Source organism: Strix aluco, chromosome 6 (assembly GCF_031877795.1).
Source record: "Strix aluco isolate bStrAlu1 chromosome 6, bStrAlu1.hap1, whole genome shotgun sequence".
NCBI lineage: Eukaryota > Metazoa > Chordata > Aves > Strigiformes > Strigidae > Strix > Strix aluco.
In genome coordinates, this window is record NC_133936.1 from 28,627,660 (window position 1) to 28,642,697 (window position 15,038).

The following is a 15,038-nucleotide window of genomic DNA, read 5'->3' on the forward strand; positions in this document are numbered from 1 at the left end:
TGGTACAGCCAGCTCTGACCCACTGGAAAGAACTGTGCAAAGGAACAACAAAAAGCAATTTTATTGAGAGTGAGCACATAAATGGTAACCTGTAGGCCATCAGGTATCTGATTCCTACAGAGGGGAACCACTGATGCCCTGAGTGTGAGTTCTGAACTCATGAAAAAGGAAAATGGCAAGACAGAGGATGAAAACAGATTATTAAATTTAACTACATCTTTATTGAATTCTGCATATTCCATTGTATAATGATCTATATTGGGTACTCTATAATGTAGTATTTCTTTTGTCCTCTCCCATGCTTAAAAAAGTATATTTATACATATATTTATATATATTTATAATATGGCAAAGCTCCCCCCAACCTGAAGCTATCAGTCTAAAAGAGCTTTGATTTTTCTTTTTGGAAAGGGAAGAAGAGGGGAGGCAATCCCATTAAAAGATAAAATGTGCAATTTTCTTTTTAAAGCAGTAAACATGAATGTATTTACAGCACTCAGCACAAGTTTGCTGCACAGACAAATCATTGCAATGACACTTTTTTCCTTACATTTGCATCCCCAGTATTATACAGAGTATCACCAGTGGCTGCTAACAGTTAGTCTAAGCCATGAAACAAACTGCTACTGCAGTTAATTCCTGGTCCACTGCAGTCCACTAGAAGGAGACCTAAGATCTGCAATTACAACTTGTGACAAAGCATTTAGTTTTCCTTTTAGAAGTACAAGCTTTATAGTGCTGCACCAAACCAGCAGCAGGGAGCCTTGGGCACAGGTTCATTTGCTAAACTGTCCTTTGCCCCTGCCCCTTGCAGATGTGTGCCCTGTTCTCCAGCCCAACTGCTGCTGCAGATCAGCAGCACTTCAGCTCTGGGCACCTTAGCCTCAGGTGAGGCTGGTGTAAGCACATCTGCAGACCTGGAATTTAGCTCTGAATGCATCTTTGGCGTCTTGGGAAAGGTGGGAGGAAACTATTTTCCACTGTAGGGAACAGTTGGTTCAATTCCTCAGTCTCTTAAAAGACTAGTTGCCTTTAAGCATTAAATGGGGGGGGGGGGGGGGGGGGGGGGCAGTCCCAAAAGTTGTTACTCAAGTTCCTTCTCACTCATTTCCCTCACTAAATCCCTGCCGTGGGGGATTGTGCATATAGCACTAGTTCCTGTTCTTCCAACTTCTCTAGCTCTCCTCACCAAAGATACACACTCCCGCTGAACAGAGAGCTCACCGAGTCCTTGCCCTGTTGAGTGCCTCAGAGCACCAACTAGCCATCAACTCAAATCACCTTTTTTACCATGTTGGTGGCAATTACTTTAATTTACATTGTGAGGTGTAAGTATGTGTTGTCACCTCACTTGCAGTTTAGTGTCTTTTCAAAACTAGACAAAGGCTGTGACTCATTGGATCACAGTATTAGTGAGTGCTGACCCCCTGCAACATAACACTGGTTTGGGGCATTTTTTTAATTGAAGGAGAAAAATAATTCAGAAGGGATAATTACTCAACTTTAGACAAACTTATAATTCCAAAATAAAAGCTTAAAACCCACCAGCACATTACAAAAATGTGTAAGAGAAACTATCCCCTGTAGTGTTAAATCCTCTGTGGTTTGGAGTCTGTCCTGATTGTGTGAGGAAATGCAAAGCTAAACACCAGGAGCCACAGATGGGCTTTGGGAAAACATCTCTACCCCAAAGAAGACAGACTTCCCTCACCTCCAAGTGTCTGAACAATCTAAAATTTAACAGTGAAAAAAAAAACAAACCCAAAAAACCCAACAAACTCACATGTTCCGGCTGCATCCTTACTAGCTTCTGTCAGGGGTTTATATTGCTTTCCTGGAGTGCAACTGATGCTAACATGACTATTTGAAGTACAACTCATAGTAAGACCCACTTAAATCTTATTTTGAATAAGAAACAAATTTACCTGAAGTAAACCAACTGAAGTAAACCAATTTAGTTCTATGCAGTTTTCTGTAATAAGCAGAAAATTTCTCTTCTGCCCTTCTGCTGTTGAAACAACACTTAAAGGAACCAATTAACTGTGGAAAAAAATAATTTTAACTCAGAGGAAAACTGGCCATACTTTCTCTCTGACATGATTTATCTGGTTGCCTAAGGGCACATCAGAAGAAATTAGAAAACCTTTAAATGTGCAAGTCCAGAACAGTCAATCTTAAAATGCACTTGTTGAAAAAAACTGCTCTCTCTCCCATCAGACCTGAAACCAAAGGGATCAGGTACCTTCACTTTGTTTCCCTGATCTGTCAGTCAGTCACTGTTGCCCTGCAGGAAACTGCAAAGCTCAGGAGAGGAGCTCTTTGGCTTTGAGGTCATGCACCAAAGTCAGAGCAAGCAGTGGTGGTTTGCCACAGGAGGAAACCTCTGCACAGGGTGAAGCAGGAACCTTCCTCTTCCACAGAAAATAAGAGGATTATTTTATTGTGAGACTTGTGCCTAACCTCCTCAACCAACCACAGATTTTAAAAGACTAAATGGAACCCCCAACATATCCACCTCAAACATGTCACCTATGATTTATTTAGAACCTGTGTTTTTTTGTTGTTTAAAATAATTTCTCCTCTAAGCTTAGTGCTGATATAAGAGCCTAGTTTCCTCTTCCAAAGCAACTCCCCAAGACCTGAATTACAACAAAAGTTTCAGAGCAGACTACCTCCTTGCTTTCTACACCTGTGCTGCAGGCACAGAGGAACCGGGCTGAACAGGAGGGACACCCTGCAGCTCACAGAGGTTGATGCTACTGCTGCATGGCAGAGAGGAAATGAAGACCAAATCTGGAACAGATTAACAAATGCAGCTGTACACTCTCAGCTGCCCCTGCAGCAGCAGGGCTTTTCCCAACACCCACCTTAACAAGTGTCAAAGGCCATACGCTTCATCATGTAACACAGCTACAGCTGTACTCTCTTAGTATTTTAGGATCAAAGCATCTGCTATCTTTGTGTCCAGAGTATGAAAGCTCAACTTTCGCATGCTCATTTTAATACTGCCAAAAGGATTACAGCCCGTGTTTGCAGCAGGAAGCTTCCTGCTGTGTGTCTGAGATCTGGCCCCTTTGTTTTCTGATTTAAATAAATATATAATGGTGCAATTATGAGACCAGTGCACATGGGGGAAAATAACTTACTTGCAAATAAGGCATAAATATTTACTGTCACAAAACCAGTAAATACACTGGAAAAGCAAGTTACAATGAGGGGTCTCATAAGCTGAAAAGGCAACCAGGTTGTCTGAACCACACTAGCCAAATTTCAGTGCTTAGCTGAGAGAAAGCTGCAGCCACTCCATTTCTGTATCGCTACTGGCTTAGGAAGTAAGTTGTAACAAGAAGGAATATGGGGTGCCACCTTTGCTGACGCTCGTTCTTTTTGCTGCAAACTTAAGAGTTAAAACTCCCATCTCCCAGCAAGCTGTGTAGCAGCCTGCAGTAGTAAGCATGGGTTCGTTGTCTAGGGAGAGATACTGGATAAATGAACTTGGGCACAGGAAAATGAGAACAAAGTTCAAATGCCTCTGAAGAAGCTGCACTCAAACCATTGCCCAGAGGTACCCACGCTGAATGAACAGAAGTAAAAGGGCTGGAACTGACACACACCAGTGGAGCTGTCTTGGGTGAAAAGAAAAACAGCTGGGGCAAGCAGAATTCCCTGACTGCTCCCACCTGGGAGCACACACTGCATCAGCCCAGATGCATCTTGCCAGGGAGTAGGAGGAGAACATGTGCACTTACCCATCATTAGTAACAGCTGGGGAGTTACAACTGTATCTGCACACCTTTTGCTCCACTGGTGGGTATGAGCCCCAGGAGCTGCGTACAGTACAAAGCAGCAGGAGGACCAATGTTGAAAATCACAGCACCCATGAATTTCAGTATAGCGTAACAACCTCCCTGTGAAGTTATTCACCAGCTACACTGAGCAAGCTTAAAATCAACAATGCAAATGCTTTTAAGGACACTTTATAAGCACAAAAATAGTAGAAAAAAAACTTTGTGAACAATTTGAAAGATACAAAAAAGTGCCTTTCCATAGCAGTGCTTTAAAAATGCACACAATGGTATATACTCTTATTGCTCAAAAAAACTAGTCTGAAATATTAAAACAATTTCCAGAGGTGCTGAAACAGATTTTTAAAAAATCATATGAAACACGTCAGCAGAGACAGCACCATTAATTTTTCTCTTTTCATGATGCGCTTATTTAAAACTATATAGTTATAGATGTCATTTTTCCCTTCTAATTAGCAAAGATTTTTTCCTATTCATAAATTATTCACAAAGACATTTATTTTATTATTTGGATTTCTTAAAAAACATTTTCTAAAAAAAAGGAATGGGGGACACTGTCACAATATTTCTTAAATCTATCAGCCTGAATTACTCTATTGAGAGATTAGTTTTACATCTTTTTTACACACTTGAGGATACTGTCAGGTCAAGCTACTTCCTTCGTTTCATTCTTTGGGGGAAGGAAAGCATTTAAAATTTGCTTCTGGAGAAGAGGTAAACAGTAAAATAATTTGCCATCTGAGCCTAGACAGTATCCCTGTGGTGACGAGGGAAGTTGTAACAACTGAAGATGGGGTAGGTACAGTCCAAGTATTCTAGTTACTTTACAAAAGTTGTGTACCACTACCCTGTAATGAACGTGCATGATACGTAAGACCACTTATGCTAACTACACTACCAATGTCCCAGTACATGGGTAAGACCGTACAATCAAGCTACTGAAGTACAAGAAAAAGGACTCTAGTACTTGATCTGGTGATTGACTGTGAGCCGGTGGCAAACAAAAAAAACCATAAAGCAAACATGGTAAGTCTATTTACTACTCATACAGGCCCTTATATTAGCAAATGTTATTGCCTCTCAAGGTTGGGGTTTTTTTCAGTCTTCTCCCTTGACTGCTAGAAGTGCAACTTTGAATTAACAGGTTTTAGCACTGATTGCAGTCTCTGGCAGGTGGAAGAAAAGAAGAGAGAATTCCCACTTGGCCTGAACTTACCACTCCCTTCTCTCTTTCTAGAAGGGGAAGTTTCCTGACAGTTTCTAATAAATTACAAACAATACTTTCTTTGAATGCTTCCAGATGCTTGTTTTTGTAAAGATAATACATCTTATCAGGCACAGACAAGGTGAGACTGTACGCTGTGTATGCTTGTGCGAGACCATAACACTCTCTACAGAAACCTACCTGTTCATTCAGGGAAAGAATTACACGTACAAGTGATGCATCGGCGTGGGTCAGCCTTGTGGGTCGGCATCGACTGCAGGAGTCCTGGCAGCTTTCAGAAGGGGTTAACACAAATATATTCATCTTCAGCCACAGAAACAAATGATCGAGCCTACTATAAAGTTAGAATGTATAATGGATTGGAATAATATATATTTATCCTACTTACTGCATGGGCAAATAACTTTGAAATAATTTGTAGCAGTGTGTATTTTTCAACTGTTTGGAAGGGAGGGGGAGGCTCTTTATAGTATAAATATATTTCACTCCAGCCCACTATATATAAAATCTATTTTCTTCCTCAGAACATACTCATTTTCAGTAGTATTATGACCAGAATGTTTTGGTATGTTGCATCTGCACTTTTCAATCAATGGACAATGTATAGTTACTAGCAGAACACCTCAGCTCTGCACCATTTATCCACCACAAACTGCCAGGAGGTTTGTGTGTGGGGTTTTGTTGGTTTGTGGGTTTTTGGTTTTTTGTTTCTTCCTTTCTTTAAAGTGCCCCCTACATCTTCATCTTTGTGGTAAGAGTTGACTGGTTACAGAGTCCAATTCCAGATAATATAGTGACTGAAACAATAAATACGGTTCTACAAAAACATTCTGGTTATCTTCTATAATTGCGACGAAATATATCACAATATATTATATACCTACACTTATAATACATGCACAAACATGTCTCACATGGACAGACACTACAAAAAATTATCTCCCCCCCCTCCCCTAAATGCAGAAAAAGTAAGAAAATGGGGGTTTGGTCCAATCCATATGAAGGGTAAAAGAAATTGAAAGGACAAGTCAATGCCTCTCTACCCACCTTTCCCAATAAACATCAACACCCCCAAGCCCCCAACTTTTTTGGCCTAGCCATGAAAGGGGAATGTCTTTACATTTAGCCTTAGCTACAGTTTGAGATCACCTCTTTTGCTGGAGCTATCATCTGCATCCCCACATTCTCTCCAAGTGAGCAAGATCGCAGGTCGGTTGATCACGGAGTGGCCCACAAGTCATGGAGAGCGCCGGCCCCTGGGCACTGACTACCAGTCCCGTGACAGCTTGGTGTTCTGATCCCTTTTGGGAGGTGCAGGGGGTGGCCCCCTCCGTAACGTTGCATAGCCAGATATATGACTGCCCCCAAAGCTGCTTGTCTTCTGCTGGTCAGCCAGCAGCTCCGGTGGAGGCGGAGGCAGGGCCATGTCGTCCATGGTGGCTGTGGGCTCTGTTCTGGACATCCGCGCAGAGGAGAGGGAGCCATGCCGGGTGATGGATTTCCGCTGCAGCGTCCGGTTGAGGTCTGCCAGGAATCCCGGCTGAACGCTGAGGCTGGACTTGGGTGAAGTGGGCACTTGAGGGCCAGCTGACCCTGGTGGCTCTGTGACCTCTGCCTGTGTCAGTCGAGTGCTGTCGTTCCGCTTGGGACGTGTGGGTGGTGGGGCTTTTTTCACCGATGGTTTTGACCACGCCTGAGGCTGGGGATTGACAACAGCGACTTTTGGGGAGGTGCTGCCTGAAAACACAGATGGGATCTCAACTGGTGGGAGAGGAAGATCTATTTCAGGTGGTGGTGGTGGAAAGTCTGAATCAGATGGTGGTGAAGGAAATTCAACCACAGGTTCCTTCCCAGACACACCTGGAGCAGGAGCCTTGGCCGGGATCCCTCCTTGTGGAAGGACAATGGGCAGGCTCACCCCAGAAAGGTTGAGCTTTCCTGGCTTTGGAGGGGCTGCAGGAGGTGATGACTCCTTGGAAGGAGACCCTGACGGCTCTGGTGGGTGTGCAAATTTGCTGACAAGGCGGTCCACTGAAGGTCTCTTGGACTCATGGTACTCAGTGGAGCTGGTGGACTTGATACTGGAGTTTCGCTGAGGCGTTGGAGGCGGTTTCTTCCCTCCAGGGCTTGATGTCTTGCTGGTCTTTTTGACTGGAGACCCTGATTTGTCAGGGGGGGGAGAACCTGCAGAGGAAGCTGGGGAAGGAGGTGGAGGAGGAAACACTAAGCTGCTCTCTGGTGGAGGAGGGGGGAAATCTGGTGAAGGAGCAGAAGCGGGCTGCCATTTAGGCTTTGCCTTCACTGCTGGAGGTGACTGCGGAGCCACGCTCAGTGGAAGGGGTTTCAGAGGCTGGGGCTCAGTGGCAGGTGGAGTGGGAGGAGGTGGGAACTGGCTAACTATGTGTTTTACAACCGACGGCACTGGGGACTGAGGGGAGGGAGGAGGCTTCACAGAGAAACTCTGCTGCTTTGGAAATGTTGGAGGGGGAGTCGGGCCTGGAGGGGCTGGGGGCAGTGGAGGCACCTGGGGCAAGGTGACACTTGGTTGTTTCTTTATTGCAAGGGGCAAGGGAGCTGGCACAGAGGGGGTGACGTGTGTGATCCCTGGTGATGCTGCCTTCCCACTAGGCTGAGGGGGGAGAGCTGCCATGACAGGCTTTGGGGGTGCCTGGGGCGGTGGTGGGGCAGGCACAGGAGGAGGTGGTGGTGGCAACGAGGAGGTGGCAGTGGCCTGGCTTATATTTGGTTGAACCTGATGGATTTTGGGGGGTGGTGGCGGCGGTGTAAACTGTGGCACAGAGGGGGCACAAGGTGCTGGCTTCAGTTGTGCCATGGCTGAGCCCGGTGTGGGGGGAGGCGGTGGAGGTGGAGGAGGCGGCATGACCCCGTTGGGGGGCACCAGTATCTGAAGCTTTCCTGAGGGCGGGGGGGGTGGGGGGGCCTGCTGTGCAGCAGGAGCTTTGGAAAAAGGCCCGCCATGCTGGGCAGCGTTCTGCAACCTGGTGATAGTGCTGTACTTGACAAACATGGTGGCGGGCGAGCCTGTGGATGGGGTGGCCTGGCTGGGAAGTGGGGGTGGGGGTGGGGGAGGGGGGGGTGGGGGAGGCGGCGGGGGGGGAGGGGGGGGAGGCAGCGGGGGGGATGGCTGTGATGCTGTATAGGGGGTTGCCACTTTTGTCTGTGGGGACACAGGAGGTGCAACAGACAAGAATGGCCGACCTGCAGGCTCCATTCGGGCCTATTGGGAAGGGATTTTTAGTGGAAGTGGAAAGGGAGAAAAAGAAAAAGATAGGGAGGGAGGGAGGGAGGGAGGGAGGGAGGGAGGGAGGGAGGGAGGGAGGGAGGGAGGGAGGGAGGGAAGGAGACAAAGAGATTATGAAGTCAAGGTCTAAATGTGCCTGTCATTAAAAATTCAGTGGCAGATTACAGCATGCAGGAAGTATTAGCAAAACAATGTAGCAAGAGACAATTCCATACACTGGCAAGCCTGGACCATGCAGTCTGACTGGGCAGGCAGGGAGGAGAGCTGGCAACAATCGGCAGAGCCAAGTCTACTCCAAGCTAGGCTGAATGTCAGGGAGAAATACACCAGCCTTGTCACTTCTGTGAGGCAGGCAGCTGTACCCAGTGATTATCACTGGTCCTCCTCTGGGGCAAGTATGATGACCCAAACAGAGCACTCCCCAGAGCACCACAGGCCATGACAGAGGACATCAGGCAGAGCAAGAGACTCTGCAGACATCTCCTCAGCTCAGTAAGACTAGAGTTAAACCATAAATGGCCTCCCAGAGCATCTGTGAAGCCTTTAAAGTTGGTTAGCTCAAGGCCTTACACTGGTGTTACAAAATGCAGAAATCTCCAACTGCTCTAAAACATGTATAGAGCAAGCTCTATGCAGGAATACTACTGAGTTGTTTCCACTCCACATGCTCTGATATCCAAGACTGGCAAGGAAAAAACATGAGGGAAAATGTGGGAGAACTGAGGTTTCCTAGGAAAATTTCCCCTGAAGGAAATGTTTAGAGCTCTGCAAAAGAAAGTTAGCTTGAGAAAAAGTAGCTATACATGCAACTATTATGTTAAGCAGAAAAAGAAAGACAGGGAAAAGCTGACTAAGGGAAGGAGCAATGGGAAAGAAGCAGGCAATGTTTTAGTCTACTCCTTGGGTTCTGTTCAGTTAAAACTGTAAGCCTAAATTCCTGTTAAGAATTAAAAAGATAATTGTATTACTCAAGTTTATAAACATCCTCCTAATACAAAGTGGTTTGGCTACAAGCCAAGTTGTGAATTTCACAGCGCACAGCATGGAAACATGCATTAGAAATGCAACACCAACATGGCAACTACCTGCACTGAGTACCTATACTTCATTAGTAGGTACTTTGCCACAAGTTAGCCCAATTGTGCTTATTTGCAGGTTTGCATATTGCTTTGTTCTAAACACAGGTGCACAGAGTATCTATATTTGCAGAACACCACCAAAAGGATTAGAGTCAGAAACAACAGTGATTTACAACACACATGGGGTGTGCCTCTACCTGTCGCATTAGGTCTGGAAGGCAAGAGTTTAACAGTTCTGGAGCTAAATCAAGGTGTTCACATAACAAAACAGGAGAGAAATCTTGATCTCTTGCAAGTGTTAGTCTGCAAATTACCATTCTCCCAATCACCAGGTTAATGAATTTTCAAGTAGCACCACCTGACCTTAACTGTGCCCTGTATAAGGCACCACGGGTGTGCTGACCTTAGCTGTGCTGAGCTTCATTTTTGACACCTGAGACAGCAAAAGGCAATAGGAAAAATAAAAGCGGCATAAAACAGAGAGAGAGGGAGACCAAGGCATAACAGAACAGCTGTCCCTGAATGGCAAGACTTTGAAAATCTTGAATTTTGTCACTTAAAGCACACATAGTAAGCACACATTGTGATGCCTGTTGTAGCATCCCATTTGAAATAACATGTTCAAAATCTGACAAGCAAAATGAGACATAATGAGACCTTCACCACACAACTGTGAAGAATGTAAACAGATGAATAAAGCATTCTTTGGGCAAGCAGCAATCTTTCAAAATATGAAGTGGACAGATTACCTGCATTTTGGGAAAAGTGGGTTTTTTATTCTTAGATATATTTGAAACAGAAAGGAATTCTCCTCATATCCATTGAAGACAGCAGCTTTCACAGTGAGCAAATTTAACACTCAGGACAGGGAAAAGAATACTGTGCATCTCAGTAGGGGGAGCCCCTCCCATCTCCACAGAATCAAATTTCCATAACCAGAAACACATTCAGTGATACTTTGTTTACAGAAGAACCTTGAGACAGATCATTGTCCTTGTTCATCCCTATATGAGGTCTTTCTGTATATCCTGAAAAATTATTTATTGCATACTATCAATTCATATTTGTAGCATGCATCTTCATGACTATCTGGAACTCTCAGAAATGCTATAAAAAGAATAGTACCTATTTGTTTTAAATAACAACTGTGCTTTTTTGGTTAGTTGTTTTTCCTAAGGAAAGAAGCTTTTGCAATTGAACTGTTTGCCATCTCTTTTCCTATGCCAGTTGCTTTTGGATTAGTTGGCAAATTTCAGTCAAATATGACAGACCACTAGAAATCCCAATATATTTTCAACTTCAAGAAATTATGAAGTTACTGGAACCTGGTAAATGAGGGAAAAAGCAGGCAGAACTCACCCATTTTTAACTTGTTGAGCAGTTAGCCACTGGCCAACCAGTACAACATCCTGGCTGGCTGGCGAGCCTCAATGTCATCTCCCTGCTGAGCCAAAGCATGCTCTGTTCTGCCCTGCTTGCTGAGGCAGATGAGACAAGGGTGACAAGGGGGGGAGAGCTGTTGCAGAAGAGGAAGGTACATGCTGAACAAGTCTCCATTAATTCTGCCACTTGCAGCAACCTGCCCATATGAACTTCTTAAGCCAGCTTCGTCACTAAAGTACTGTGGAATAACTACCTCCTCTGAACTAACTGTTTGGAGACTAATCTGCCTAAACCAGCATGTCTCAGCATCACTGCAACTACCTTTTCATGTAAGTTACAATTTTTTCAACACTGTTGTTTCCTTTCTTGCCACACAATTTAACATTTTCCACTCCCAGTCTGACTTATTAAAGTTCCTTAGTCTAGATCTGTACAGGATAAAAAAAGCATGTACTGTAGTTTCACTGAAGGTAAATTTGTCATCAATCTACTCTGAATTTTTTAATGTGGCTTCAAATCATAATTTTACACAGTTCATTTAATTTGGATTCTTTGGAAGTTTCAGGGCAATCCATTCACCTGTGTTACACATGAAGAAATGTACCTTTTCTTCAATTTCTGCATAGAAACAAATTCAAATTGATGAAATCTTGAAACATGGATGGCCCTCAACAGGGAGCAGTCTGAATATTATATTTTTAAAATGGATTTAATCAGATAACAGACCAATTATTGGGATTTATTTAAATGAGCAATTGCTAGCAGTACTATTGACTTACAACATCCCTGACCCAACTGTGGTAAACTTCAAACTCTTCTCTAAAATCTCAGAGAGAGTGCAGTAGCAAGATTTTCACATTGAAACCAAAACTTTAGGAAACAACATTACAGTTCTCACAGCAGTACTCTTTCACCTGTCAGATACACTCGAGTGCCCTTTTGCATCTACTCTGCTTCTGCAGAAATTATGCACCCTGTACACATACACAAGCCATCTGCTGATGAACATGCACCAGCTGTTGCACTCATGCAGTAAAAAAATCTGGATCACAATTTAGCAAGCTATGTTCTTGGGCTGAGTACTACATCACTATAAGAATCAGATAACTTCCAAGCCAGCAGGCACTGCAGAAAAGTTATGAATCCCAAAGAATGCAGCCATGTCAGTTTTCACATTGTGCCACATGTGCTTTCTTATTTGAAAATGTGATGCTGTGTCTTATTTTCAGTTATCTGATGCACCTATGTCATGTGTAGTGACCCGTGGTTTTAGTTTTAAAAAGCTTGCTTTCTCTAGATTGAACCTGGGTTCTAGGAGAGATTCAAAATTGACAGGAGTGAAGACAGCTTCTCATAGCATCCTGCCAATGTACTTTCACACAACTGCTGCAGTTAATACTGACGTCATGGCTGTTCAGGAACCTGAAAATTCCTTTGAGCCTGACAACAAACCAGCTTAAGTGGCAATTCTGCTGTGTTTGGAAGTATTCCCCAAGAAGTACGCCCAGTCAACTACCACAGAAAGGACAGAAAACTAACCAAACCACAACAGACCTGAGCTCCAGGCTTCGATGGGTTAAAATCTTCTGTAAGTCTCTATCAGCAACAGGAGATATCAGATCTGCCTCAATCCACAACTGCTGTCAATTTTAGTACTTTTGCTTTGACCATATATGTGGTTACCGTTTCCATTTCCATCCAATAGAATAGAAAACATTAGAGTAAAAACTGCTGGAGTACTTCTTAAATAGATATACCTGCCTTCAAGACTCAGTTATTCACATCTTTACAATGGAAAGATGTGGCTAGTTAACTGGAGAAAGATCTTAGTGAAAGAATTTCATTCAACTTGTTAACAGCTGATCTTTTTATTTTGTCTTTATTCAACATTAGTTAATAGGATTTTATGTGAAGGGCTGTATTATGCCTTCAGAGAACAGAGGGCTCCTGTGCACAAAAGTAAAAGCAAGAACAGAAGGTTCCAGGGATGAATTCCCTGAAAAACCAATTATATGGCAGTGTATGTCAGTAACATAAGAGTAAAAAAAGAGAAGAAATCCCACTCAAGACAGAGGTGGAAGAGGTATCACTCTGTCTCGTACATTTTGTTGGGTGTTGGTTCTCAAACTAAAGTCTTCTTGTTACCTTGCTGGATTCCTCCAGTTGAGTGCCCCGTTTCCAGGCCTCGGAGAACATGGAGCTCACAATACTTTGGGAACGGACATGTCCAGCTGGCTGGGTGTCAGAAACTCCACTGTCAGACTGATTAGAATGATTTGATTGAGATTCTGTTTAGAAGAAAGTTAAGAAACAGTTAGCGTATGTTTCTGAATGTAAGAGTAAAGTTGGTGTGCTTATAATGCAAATCTGCGTGACATTTATTGGTCACACTTGCTAAACATATTATCCCACCAAAGGACATTGCTCCCACTAACTACTGCATAAGCTCTAGCTCCCATCCAGGCCATTGCTGTCTGAAAAACAAAACAGTGCAACAGATCCCTGATATTAACCAAATTTGAAGCTCCCCAAAGATAACAGCGTGTCAGATATGCTGCAAAGTGAAAACACTGCAGTTGTATAGGTTCTGAAACACCCAACAGCTCCTGCACTTTGGGAAAAGCCCCATTCCATGCAATACATGCAGCCCTGCTCTCTCCAGTACTCCTTCCCAGCACAAGCTTGGAAACAGACACTGGACACAGGCTGAGGACAGGCAAACTATGCTAGCCAAGGTAGTAGTCTGCTTCTGACTGCTCCATTCCCCAAGGGAGGAGAAGAAATGATGTGCATCCTGCAACTAGCAAACACAGATGATTCCTCTGGGTCCACAGGGTAACTTCAAAAGACAGCAGCAGTCACTGCCAGACCAATTTATCCAGCCTGGCACCTGCTTCCTGTGTAGTCCCGAGCTGTCCTGGGGAAAAAGAGCATCTAGGCACAGGCTGGACTGCAGCTCTGGCAGAACATACACAGCTGGTGGGCTGTGGCTCAGCTCCCCACAAGAGGAGAAACTTTATCAGAAAAACACCCAGCTTCGATGGAGAAATTGTCAGTAACTGAGAATTTACCACTACACCTGGCAAGCTGTGCCACACAGTTGAAAAAACATGATGCCTTCTCAGTTAGGCTGAATTTGCTTAGCTCATTCTCACAGGCTACTTTCTGAACCTTTCCAATTCAGTAGCATTACCTTCCTGACCTGTATCTGTGAAGGACAAAACACTTGCACACAAGCCTGTTTTCAATAATGAAACTTGCCCTTGAGGGTTCAGAATAACCTGGCAACCTGTCTGTCAGTTCTGAACAGTGAAATGAGACTATATAAACCATTCATCAATTTTTAAACTGTTATGTACTACAAAAAACCCAGTCCCAGTCCTGCTGAGAGGTAAACAGGAGCATATTACTGAAGGCACACACAGTTTGACACAAGAACAGAAACGGTATTTTCAAAGTTTGTCTCTGAAGAGATTGTTTGGATCTTTGCCTTTGGGCAGGACTATTTCTCATTTTCCAATTTCAAATATTTCAGTCAATAAAAGCAGTTTAAGAGCTACACACACATTCTATGCATCATTAAAACATACATTTGATTTCTTTTTTCAAATAGATGAACATAGAGGCATCAGGAAACTGAAAAGAAGTTTCCTCTTCTCAGTATCAGAAAAACATTCTTTTTTGGAGGTGAATAAAAAAGTACTATATGTTCCAAATACATATACCACTCCAAGTAATATAATAATTATATTTTTATAATTTTTCCTCTATGTTTATACTTTTTTTTATATATGTGTGTGTTAAACAAAGTCTATGTTTTTGACTAAACATAGCATAAAAGACTTTGGAGAACAGTCCATTTCCTGCAATAGTCTCTCCTGAGGTCTCCAGATAGCGGATGATAAAAAAGGTAATTAAATCTTTCTATTATGAGACACATCACATTATTACCTGGCAAACTAGATGAGCTGGAGCCCGACTTGATACTGGAGCTAGACAAGGAAGTCCAGTCATATGCTGACTCTGTTCGCTTCAATGCTTCCTGATAGTTCATGTATAGTTGCTTCCCATACTAAGCAAAATGACAAACAAATTTAACAACTGTATATAGGCTGTGTACCCTTTTCAGACTGTTGAGCTCCACACCTCTGGCTTCTCTATTCCACCTTTTTCCGCCCAAAAAGAAAAAACAGACTCTTCATTAAGGAGCTCAGGCAACATTAATGGTTTATTAGTGAATTGCTGAAAAAAAGCCCAATTTATTTATGCTAGAAAAGATAGCA

General features: G+C 43.4%; 1 protein-coding gene across 3 annotated transcripts in view; it reads right to left on the reverse strand.

The window, feature by feature from the left end:
• Positions 1 to 43: 43 nt before the first annotated feature.
• The window catches only part of RAPH1 (Ras association (RalGDS/AF-6) and pleckstrin homology domains 1), a 105,032-nt gene continuing 90,037 nt past the window's right edge, over positions 44 to 15,038 (reverse strand). For 2 of the 3 annotated variants that reach the window (XM_074829336.1, XM_074829337.1), the window contains exons 12-14: positions 14,707 to 14,827; positions 12,901 to 13,043; positions 44 to 8,269 (exon numbers count right to left, since the gene is read on the reverse strand). In XM_074829336.1, coding sequence (XP_074685437.1) covers positions 6,299 to 8,269; positions 12,901 to 13,043; positions 14,707 to 14,827 — 2,235 coding nt within the window. In that variant the 3' untranslated portion in view covers positions 44 to 6,298. Of the gene's footprint in view, positions 8,270 to 12,618; positions 13,044 to 14,706; positions 14,828 to 15,038 lie in introns of those variants that run through there. The other variant, XM_074829338.1, reaches the window with a different exon arrangement.